The sequence below is a fragment of the Capsicum annuum genome, chromosome 5 (assembly GCF_002878395.1).
Source record: "Capsicum annuum cultivar UCD-10X-F1 chromosome 5, UCD10Xv1.1, whole genome shotgun sequence".
NCBI classification, from domain to species: domain Eukaryota; kingdom Viridiplantae; phylum Streptophyta; class Magnoliopsida; order Solanales; family Solanaceae; genus Capsicum; species Capsicum annuum.
Window position 1 is genome coordinate 183,268,889 of NC_061115.1, and position 12,426 is coordinate 183,281,314.

Below are 12,426 nucleotides of genomic sequence, written 5' to 3' on the forward strand. Positions count from 1 at the left end.
ATATCACTATAATTGCAGAATTAAACCCTAGCCCCAAACAGTCAACTATCCTTAGCCCCAAATAAATCTTATCCCCAAATGCTTCCATGAACCCTAACTCTAACCGATTGGATGCATTCTATACTCAGTTGATAAAGCAAATTATATCAAAAAATCACAACATTCATCCATTGTAAAGTAAAATCACGGACAGACATCCAAAACCAAATTATTTGTAGAAAAAATTGATAAGTTAAAACTAACAAGCTTCAAATTGAATAGAGTAAACAATTTTTTAAAACCAACTCAAGAAATTAAAGAAAACACAAGTTTCTTCGTGCATAGTGGAAACAAATACATTCAATGCTTCAACTCGGGTATATAGTATAAGCTTGACCTTCAATTCGTACAAAAATGCCTTCAATTCGTGCAGAAATGCCTTCAATTTATGCATAAATGCCTTCAAATCAGACATATTTTTGTAGAGTGAGAAAGAGTAGAAAGAGAAAGGGGGGCTGAAATGAAATAAAAACCTTAGAAGCCCCTCCTCCCTTTTTTACACTTTATGTTTAATTAAAAATTTAAAAAGATATTTTTGATAGATATTTTGGTCACTAAACTAGATAAATCAATATATATATATATATATATATAAAGGAGAATTGTAGTCCATCCTATGTGGCATATCTAAGAAACCTCCAATGCCATTTATCTTTTTTAATTTTTTTTATTTTTTATTTTTTGCTCTATTTTTTAATGTTATAATAATAAATGACTTTATAATTAATACTCCACATACTAATTAAATATTTTTATTGTTTCAATCACTTAAATTCCTTATTTATAAAGGAAAAAGAATTGGAAAAGTCTTTAGCAATTTTTATTTATCTTTTTTTTTTTAAATTTAATATCTAAATATTTTGGTTAATTCTTTATTCTTCTTCAATAATTAGTGTGATTAATTTGTATTTATTATAAAACAAGAAAGAATAAAGAAGAAGAGTAGAGAGAATAGGGAGAGTGATTCTTATTTCTTCTCTTGAGGGATGATTTACAATGAAGGAAGCCCTTCTATTTATAGGGGGAATTTGCCCCTAGTTTCACACTAAAAGATAAATACATCAAATCCTGATAGATATCAAATAGATCTAGATAGATCTTGATAGACATTTACTATAATTGATATATATCATAACACTCCCCCTTGAATGTCTAACAATACGCATATAGGCTACCTCATTAAAAACCTTACAGGAAAACCAGTGGTACAAAACCTCGTAAGATAAAAAGAGTACAATGCGTATTAACTCCCCATAATAAGAACATCCTTGAATCTCTGCATTTCGATCTTGTGCACCATCTTCTTGAAAGTTGCATTTGGAAGAGACTTGGTGAATAAATTAGCCACATTGTCACTTAACCGAATCTTTTGTACGTCAATATCACCATTATTTTGGTGCTCATGTGTATAGAAAAGCTTTGGCGAAATGTGCTTTGTTCTATCTCCTTTTATGAATCCATCTTTCAGTTGTGCTATGGATGCTGCATTATCTTCATATAAAATTATGGGTACTTTATCACATTTCAAGCCACATTTTTCTCGAATGAGATGTATTATGGACCTCAACTATACACACTCTCGGCTTGCTTCATGAATAGCTATAATCTCAGCGTGATTCGATGAAGTAGCTACAATAGACTGTTTTATTGATCTCTAAGATATGGCAGTACCCCCACATATGAATACATAGTCTGTTTGAGATAGAGCTTTATGCGGGTCGGATAAGTACCCAGCATCAGTATAACTAATAAGATCGGAACTGTATCTTTAGAATAACTTTATAAATATCGGATAACTTTATCTAATCATTATCTTTCGCTTTGTTATAGATATAGGATAACTTTATCTATTAAAGCTTATACAAATAAAATAAAAAAATTACTCCTATCTACTACTATAAAATTTTTGTATCTTCTAGTTTTTGTAGAGTAGCTTAGCATATGACTTATAGTTATCTAAAGCTATCTGCTTGATAATCTAAATTCACATCGGATACATAATGCAACAAAGAAGGTAAATTAAAGTGTTCCCTATCGAAAATATACCTCAATTATTTTTATCGAAAAGAAAACCCTTACAGGTTACAACTACAAAGGAACTAACAAATGGTAAAGAAAAACAAAAATAAAAATTAAAAAATGAAGATGCCTAGCAACTTCCTTTTCAGACAATTATTCAGAAGAGGTCGAATCAGCCTTAACACTCGAGGAAATGATAAATGAAGACCTTTATAGGCCAAATTCAGGAATACACATTTATGTCTTATAGTATCTCATCCCTTGGAAGCCAATATAGGAGTATATTTAATTTTGGTCAACTGTTTCATAGTACAACTAGATACTGCTCCAACTTCCCAACCATATTCCTCTTTGACATTATAAATATCTATCACCTTTCCACTCTATTCCATGCATTCGCTTAACAATAATCCAAGTTAATTAGTATTTCTCTACCTTTCTCTTTCTCTCTTAATTCTTAATTTCTATACAAAATTTTGAGCAACTATCACAAAATCACACACAGAAAGAAGCAAATGGAGATGCAATCTAATTATGTTCCGAGATGGACGCCTAGTCCAAATAGATCACCTCATAGACGTCATGAATCCGAGACAAATGAAAGCATTACATCAGAAGATATTCCTTTTAACAACATTAATCCAACCAAAAATTTCCCATTTAGTAGTCAAACACCTCATGTTGCAATTGGTTCAGTTGGAGCACCATCTCTAAGGGTTGATTCTGAAATAAAAAGGTCCTTAGAAGAGGAAAATTATTATGAAGCACCACCACAAATTAATGTTCATCCTATGATTAGTACTTATAATATTACTAGTAATTTTCGATATGATGATGTGCCTTTGAGTGGAAAGTTGTATAATGAAGGAATTTATTTAACATGGAAGGACTTGTGGGTGACTGTACCAGACAAGAAAACTGGGAGGAGAGCTATATTACAAGGCCTTACTGGTTATGTTCAACCTGGTGAAGTCTTGGCCATTATGGGCCCTTCTGGTTGTGGCAAATCCACTCTTCTTGATACACTAGCAGGTATTCTTTTTTGATTTAATTATTTGATATTCAAAGTTTACTGGACCGATTAATCAAAATTTGTACTTAGTAGACTCAATAAGGGAGTAAGGTACTCAAGTCGAAAGATTTTTCATTCTTGAAACTCGAACTAATATTCTAATTAAGTGTAGAGAATTAGACTCATTATCGACATCCCTCGGTAATTATTTTGCTACTAGGAGGTGGTCGATCTATAGTCCTTAAAATATTAAAAAAGAAACATTATCAAATTTACTGATAAATACACTTTTATAATAAAAAGGTTTACTCCGCTCTAATTATGTGCTTATAAATTTATTTTAAAAAAAAATGCTTGAAAAAGAATGGATCAAACAGTATTTGGTAAAAATTAGGACATTATATAAAACTATTTCCTTTTACATAGTTAAGGATGGCTAATGGGTCGGTAGATTTTGATTTTGACTCGAAGCACAGACAAGAAAAAAGAATATTCCCCTAGAAAGAGACATCTTTTAAAGTTTTCATTCAACATTGAATTTATGATTTGTGTTTCGATTAATCGAAATAACCATCGTGTCAAAACTGTTAAGAGGAGCAAACATTCGTTATTAATTTTTTATTTTTTTTTAAATCTCAATTCTCAAGACTCAAACACTAATTAAAAATTTAAAATCATATTTATCGCATCACAAATTTTTAATTAGTGGTACTATGGTAGCTTGTCGATACATTAGAAATGCACATAAAAAAATCCTATAAAATAGAGGTTAAAAACAAGAAGGGAAGCCTGTTAACTATTTTTTATAAAAAAATCCTATAAAATAAAGTTTTGCAGGGAGATTGGACTCGAACACAAGACAAACAGGAGAAATCCTCATCAATGGTCGTAGGCAATCACTTGCTTTTGGCACTTCGGTACGATAACTAACATCTCACCTTTTTTTTTCGAGTTTAACTTCTATGTATACATTGTCATTTCTAAGCGTGACTCATTTTTATTTTCTTTTTTGAAGGCATACGTGACACAAGATGACACGTTGATGACGACACTGACAGTGCGAGAAGCAATTTACTATTCAGCCCAACTCCAACTCCCCAATTCGATGTCGAGATCCGAGAAGAGAGAAAGGGCTGAAGCAACCATAAGAGAAATGGGTTTGCAAGATGCAATGAACACAAGAATTGGTGGATGGAGTGTTAAAGGGCTAAGTGGGGGACAAAAAAGAAGAGTTAGTATTTGTATTGAAATACTAAAAAGGCCAAAACTCCTATTTCTTGATGAGCCAACAAGTGGGCTTGATAGTGCTGCCTCTTATCATGTTATGAATAGAATAGTTCAATTGGCTAAACAAGATGGAAGGACTGTTGTGGCTTCTATTCATCAGCCAAGTAGTGAAGTGTTTGAACTTTTCCATAATCTTTGCCTTTTGTCTTCTGGAAGGACTGTCTACTTTGGCTCCATTTCTGCTGCAAATGAGGTACATATCACATTCTGACTTCTAAAATGTATACCTAATTAATCGACAAATACATATTGTTCTATATATTAATGTATAATATAGTACATATTTTATACCTACGCCTAGTGTAGATATTTTTATTTATTTCACTAGTAAAGTAATTGTTTTTTCCTGACCTGCCAAATGTGTAACTTGCAGTATTTTGCTTTGAACGGATTCCCATGTCCAACAATGAGGAATCCATCTGATCACTACCTAAGGACAATCAACAAGGACTTTGATATTGTAAGTATTATTGATTTATATCTTCTTCTTCGTTTAGAGATAATTAATTACTCATGAGGACTTAATTGGCTATTTATCCTAATTAATTAGGATATCGAAAAAGGAGTTACGGGAAAAACCACTGCCACAGAAGCAATCAACATTCTTGTTAAGTCATACAAGACCTCACAAGGTTGTCAACAAGTTCAACGCAGAGTTATGGAAATTTCCCAACAGGTAATTAATTTGTATAATATTAGTCATGTTGTTTTAGAATCATAATTATGGTGCATATAATACTAACTGATAATTTTATGAACATTTACTTTGTATATAGAGTGGAGGAGAAGAGGCAAAGAAAGGAAAGCAAGCAAGTTTCATTACTCAGTGTATGGTTCTCACAAGGAGGTCCTTCGTGAACATGTATCGTGACCTTGGCTATTACTGGCTTCGTTTTGCAATTTATATTGCTTTGTGCTTGTGTGTTGGCACTATTTTTCATGACATTGGCCACGACTTTGGCTCTATTCAGGTAAAGTATTTTTATTCGTCAACATATATATAAGTTAAATCTAAAAAGTTCTAGTTTCATCGCAATATTAACACTATAAAAGAAAAAGGTATTAGCTACAAATTAAAATTCATTGATAATCAATCGTTAAATAGGGGCGATATCAAACAAGATTTTATAACATATGTGGCTAATTCGTCCTATATTGAATTTTTGGCTGATTATGACAGATTTTGTCCACCGCTAATTCATGTATTTTGATAGAGTAAGATGCAAGTTAATTCGTCTAATAACTTCCTTTCTTCCAATTGATACATTATGCAGGCTAGAGGATCAATGCTGATGTTTGTTGCTGCCTTCTTAACCTTTATGGCCATTGGTGGATTCCCTTCTTTTGTCGAAGATATGAAAGTATATGCACTTATAACTATTTTTATATAACAATTTGTCCATTTATTATGTAACATAAATTTTTTCAGAATAACTTTTATATATATATACGTCCCTTCTTTTTTTTTCTTCTAGATTTTCACTCGAGAAAGATTAAATGGACACTATGGTGTGGCTGCATATGTGGTGGGAAATACATTTTCTTCAATTCCTTACCTTGTATTAATCTCAGTAGCGCCTGGCGCTATGGCTTATTACCTAGTCGGACTACAAAAGGGGTTCGATCACTTCGCCTATTTTGCATTAATGCTATTTGCAACCATGATGTTAGTCGAAAGTCTCATGATGATTGTAGCAAGCATTGTCCCTGACTTTCTCATGGGGATTATAACAGGTAAGGGTGTCAAATGGACGGTTTGACTGAATTTTAGTTGGTCAAAATTAGCAAACGTGTAGATTATTAACATGTCTAAACTTTATCTGATTATATTTTCTTGGACTAATTTTATGACGATTGATAACAGGAGCTGGAATTCAAGGTGTTATGATGCTTAATGGAGGTTTCTTCAGGTTGCCTGATGATCTTCCTAAGCCATTTTGGAAGTATCCAATGTATTACATTGCATTTCATAAATATGCAAATCAAGGATTCTACAAGAATGAATTCTTGGGATTGACTTTCCCTAATGAGCAAATTGGAGGGCCATCCATCATAAGTGGTGATGAGATATTGAGAAATGTATGGCAAGTGGAAATGGGATATTCAAAATGGGTGGATGTTGCAATAATATTTGGAATGGTGATACTCTACAGGTTCATGTTTTTGGGAATAATTAAGACTGTTGAGAAAGTTAAGCCTATGATTAGATCATTTATGGCTCGTTCTTCTAAGAATCCAACTCATGCAGAAGATCCTGACTCTTGAAGAAATATTATCATAGAGAAGGAATTAATAACGATGTGTTGAGAAGTTCAATACCTTGATCAAAAAGATGCATTGCTTTTGTGTTGATTATATATTTTGTTGCTGATGTAAAATGTGTACTAAAGTATATTAATGATAGCCAAAAGGGCTTTTTTTTAATTAAAAATTTCAAAAGGGGTACTTACTTTTGAAAAAAATCAAAACGGACAAAACGCTGCGAGCCCAACGACTTACAAGTCGTTCGAGGCCCAGTGACTTGCAAGTGTTCACTGTTCACCTCCTCCTTTTTTTTTTTTTTTATTGGATTCATGTATATTCATTCCATATATCAATTATTAGTGAACCTTTATATATGATCTATACAAGTGTTAACTGTTCGCCTCTTTCTTTTTTTGTTTTGTGTGTGTTTTTGTTTTGCACGTGTTCACTGTTAAATCCTCAATAATTTCTATGAATAGTAAAAACATTTAAAAGTTGCAAATTATGTAAATATGTTTAGTATTTAATTTTCTATTATATAGAAGAGGTTGTTTCGACCACCTCTTCCAATTACCAAAAAACTCAATTACTTCCACTTAATTGCATACCATGTCCCAATATATAATAATTTCATTGTTTCATCATAATGGTTTAAATATTTAATATATTCTATTAATTTATATTAATTAATTATAACTACATATTAAAAGTAATTTTTTTTATTTAATTGTCTATCATGTTCAAAACTAATTTGTTACCACAAATCACAATAATAAATAACTTAAAATATATAAAAGACATATAGAAATTTTGTTGACTCTTACCAAAAAAACCCTCTATTCTCACTTAATTACATATCATGCCCCAAAATATAATAATTCCATTTTTTCATCATTACAATTTAAATATTTAATATATTCAATTAATTTATATTAATTAACTATAATTACATATTGGAAGTAAATTTTTTTAATTTATTTAATTGTCTATCATGTTCAAAACTAATTTGTTACCACAAATCACAATAATTAATAACTTAAAACATTTAAAAGACATATAGAAATTTATTAACTCTTACCAAAAAAACCCCTCTACTCTCACTTAATTACATATCATGCCTCAATATATAATAATTTCATTGTTTCATCATAATTATTTAAATATTTAATATATTCTATTAATTAACTATAACTACATATTGGAAGTAAATTTTTTTTTATTTAATTGGCTATCATGTTCAAAACTAATCTGTTATCACAAATCACAATAATTAATAACTTAAAATATTTAAAAGAATATAAAAATTTTATTGACTCTCATTATTTTAGCAATGCCACATAAATTGAGATAAAAGAAAAAGTACTGCATATCATAATAATTAATAATTTAAAATACTTAAAAGATATATAAAATTTTAGTTGGCTCTCAAAATTGTGTCGAAGCCACATAAATTAGGACACAAGGAGTAAATATATTATTTGATAATTACGTAAAAATTATTATAAATCACAATAATTAACAAGTTAAAATGCTTTTTTAAAAATATATAAAAGTTCTATTCAACTCTCAAAATTTTATCGGTGCAGCATAAATTATGACAAAATAAAAAATTATCTTAATTAATTGCAACTAAATATTTAAAGTAAATCAATTTTATTATTTTAATTGAATTTTATATAAAAAATAATCTTTTATTTATTTATTTATTTTAGTAAGTTTAAATTTTAAAATTATTTTTTTCTTATATAGAAATACTAATATTTAAACTTAACTTTAAATTTTTAAAGTACAAAATTAATAAATTTAATTTAATAAAATAAATTTGTAATGAATATTTTCTTAGAATTTTTGTTGGGTCAATATGTATCAAGTTAAAAAGAAATAAACAAAAATATATAGTAAAATTTTATTATTGTGAAAGATAAATATAATGCACTATCCAATAATGTTTAATAATATCATATTTTGCATATGTAAATATAGCATCACGTATTTAATTAATATACTATTCCGGTGAATTATCTATGCTTACTATTGGATATGATAAAATTATATTAATTTTTATAGTAATAACATAATCAATCGCTCTTAATTAATTATTATGAGTCATCTAGGTATTAAGAAAATAAATAATATTTAATAAAAAATAAAATAGACATAAAATGCGAAATTAACTCTTAATGTTATAAATTAAATTTTCATCTTTCGAACGATGATTTTACTATATCACTCCTTATTATAAGTCATTATGTATTAGAAAAATAAGAATAACAAAATGATATATCAACATAAAATATTTGATTGACTATCAAAATTATATTAGTGTCATATAAATTGGGACGGGACAGAAGAAGATATAAAGCAACATATATTATTTGAAAATGAAATAAAAAGTACAGTAAATAATAGAAGAAAGTATTATAAATCACAATAATTAAAAATTTAAATTATTTTTAAAATATAATTGACTATCAATGCTACAAAAATTTGGATAAAAAAAGTAACGTATATTAATTTAAAAATTACATAAAAAAATATAATAAATTATAATAGTTAACAACTTAAATTATTTAAATACATTGTGTGCTTGAGAGTGGAATTGTGAAGTGATGAAAATGAAGAATTATTTGTGTTTATGTTTTTCAGTCGTTGGAGAAAAAGAAAGATGGTGCAATGTTCTCTATTCTTTTCTGTTGCTCCTACCAAGAAAAGGAAAAATGGAGTATATGTGAATGGTCTATGTTGTGTGGAATCTTTGAGTGGGTGAGTATTATTATTCTCGGTCAAAATGAAAGAGAAAAGAAAGGAGTAAAAATGATGATGTTAAGGATGGGAACAAAAATAAAAGGAGGAGGTGAACAGTGAACACTTGCAAGTCGTTAGGCCCGCAGCGTAATGGATCTATTTCACAAGTTATCCGCATCTACACCCCCTACAAATGGTATCAAAGCCCAGTTATTTAAAAAAATACAGCAGTAGCATATATATTTGAATTTAGATTGGATTGATTAATTATGAGAAGACCATTTAAAGTTTCTGCTAATTTTGAAATATATTTCCTTACTTGGTTTACTAATCCTAAAAATGATTGTAATTTCTTTTTTGTATCTAATTCTTCTTTCGAATTTATTATTTTTTGTACTATATGTTGTTGCATTTTTACTCCACTCTTATCTATTTGTATTCCTAAAAGTTCTATCTGATTTTTCATAATTTCAGCTTTCTTTTCACTTAGACTTATTCCCGATTTTTCTATTATATCTGTAAATTGACCTAATAATTTTAAATGTTCTTCTTTAGTTTTTGTATATAATAATATATCATCTATGTATACTATACAATTAGATAATTGTTTAAAATAACTATCCATAAAATGTTAATATCTACCTGGTGTATTTTTATATCCAAATGGTAATACGCTCCATTCATAAAATTCTTGTGGTACCGTAAATGCGGTTAATTCCTTAGATTCTTCTTCTAATTTTAAATGGTAAAATCCTGATTTACAATTGAATTTACTAGAAAAATTATATCCCTGTATTTGTCTTATTTTTAATATCTTATTTGGTATTGGATAATTATATGTCATAGTCTTTGCATTTAAATTTCTATAGTTAATAACCATTCTACTTTTTCCTCTTTTTTGTTCACTATGTTTATTTACTATAAATGCTGGACTATTATGTTTACTATTACTTTTTTGTATATATTGTTTTTCTAATAATTCATCTATATGCATTTTAAATTCTTTTAAATCGTCAAAATTATATGTTAATGGTTTCTGGGTTATTATGCTATTTTTATCTATTAATTCAATTTTTATAGTAGTTTTATGTTTTTCCCATCTTTTAATGGATCTTCACTATATAATTGTTCTAATTTTTTTCTTAATTATCTCAATCTTACTAATTGAAAATATAGTTATTTCTGTTTTATTTATCGAAATACGACTAGTTCTATTGTATCTTCAGTATTTTTTATATTTTCTAACTTTTGTGTAATTTTTTCACTTCCTTTTATCCAATCAGTTTTCTTTCTTATTTTATTACTAACTCTTTTGCTCTTACTTTCTGTTTACATGGTGTTGTAAACCACCAATCTATTCTAGTTATTATATGTGGGTATAATTTATCTAAAAACGGCATTCCTAAAAGTATATCTTTTGATGTTAGTTCATAATTATAAATTTCTTCTATTGTTAATATCTTATCTCATACTTGTATTTTTACATTCCTAGCTTTATAAGTAATTAAACTTCCTTCATTATTAAATTCTTTAACTATTATTGGTGTTTTTAATTTATCCCATTTGCTTTCTGGTAAACAATTATATCTACATAAATTAGCTTCTGCTCCTGTATCTATCATAGGCATATAACATCTACTGTAATATCCTTCTACTACTATCTTTATTAATACATATATTTTCATTTCATGTTAAGGCTCTTTTTAAGAATAATTTCTCTCTGTTATATGTTAAGGTTAATTGTGTATGTTCTAGATTATATGGTTATACTTGTTCTAGCCATTTTATTCCTAATATTATGTCTGCTTTTTGCATTTCTTCCTTTACTTCAAATTCTATTTTTATTTTTCTAATTTCTATTATTATTTCTTTGTCTGCTATATTTTTAATATTTATTAAACTTCTTGGTAGATCTGGGCATATATCATTATCAGTTTTTATTTCTTCATTTTTTACTAGATATTTTGCTATATAATTTTCTTCTTGTCCTGTATTTAAGAGTATTAAATATTCTTTTTCATTTACCTTTCCTGTTATGTAATATTGGTTTAAATTATTTGTTGAATTTGTTTCATAACTTGTTCTTTTTGATAAGCTTGATGATTCTGGTTTTTCATAAGCTATTCTTTTCGTTGTACTTATTCTATCATTTATTATTTCTAAATTTTCTTCTATATCTATGTCTCTATAACTATAATCATTATTATCTATTGTTTTTACAATTTGTTCGAATGGACTTTCTATTCGTATTTTGTTAATCTTATTTTTTCCTGTTATTTTATGTTTTGTTGTTAATACATATAAATTTTTGCATCTTGCTGTAAATATTTTACTTCCTGGGGTTAATTTTGTTCCTGATATTTTCCAATATAATACTAATGATTTATCTATATTTTTATCTGTTACCGCTACTGAATAATTTACACTTATTATAAATTTAAATTTTTGGTATATTAAATTTCTTTTTATGGCAGTTATTATGCTTTTTTCTATAGGTTTTATAATTCTATCATCTGCTAAATATAATTCTATTGGTGTACCTATTCCTTCTCTAAAATATGTTTTTATTAATATCTCTGTACCTCCAAGGTGTACATATTTTATTGGGTCTCTACTTTTTATATCGTTTATCTCTTTATTAATTATTCTTTTTGTTACTAGTGATATACTAGCTTTACCTTTTGCATATCTACAGTCTATTACATGTTCCTTTTGGCTTACTACATAATATTCTTCTTTTTTCCTAGTAAATATATTTTTTATTGTTGGTATTTTAAATATTTTTCTACACTTAAGTCTAATTCTTTTCCTTTTATTTCATCAAATATGTTACTGTCAAATATTATTTTTTGGTCTGTTCCTTCATCATTTAAATATTCTTCCTTTGTTATTATTTTTATATCTTCTTTAGTCATTTGATTCATCTATTTCACTATCTATTTCATTATCTGTTTCATTTTCTGAAATTTCATATATACTATCCTCACTTTCTAATTCATAATCTATATAATCTATCTGCATATATTCTGTATTTTCTATTTTTATTTCTGATATTTGTTTATTTTTTGGATTTTTAGGTA

General features: G+C 27.9%; 1 protein-coding gene across 1 annotated transcript; it reads left to right on the top strand.

The window, feature by feature from the left end:
* Positions 1-2,315: 2,315 nt before the first annotated feature.
* LOC107870983 (ABC transporter G family member 1) lies at positions 2,316-7,005 on the top strand. Its single transcript, XM_016717718.2, has 9 exons — positions 2,316-3,090; positions 3,908-3,987; positions 4,086-4,550; positions 4,731-4,817; positions 4,908-5,033; positions 5,134-5,328; positions 5,632-5,718; positions 5,833-6,091; positions 6,222-7,005. Exons 1-9 carry the CDS (start codon positions 2,574-2,576, stop codon positions 6,620-6,622), a joined length of 2,217 nt encoding a protein of 738 aa, XP_016573204.1. The 5' UTR covers positions 2,316-2,573; the 3' UTR covers positions 6,623-7,005.
* Positions 7,006-12,426: the final 5,421 nt, after the last annotated feature.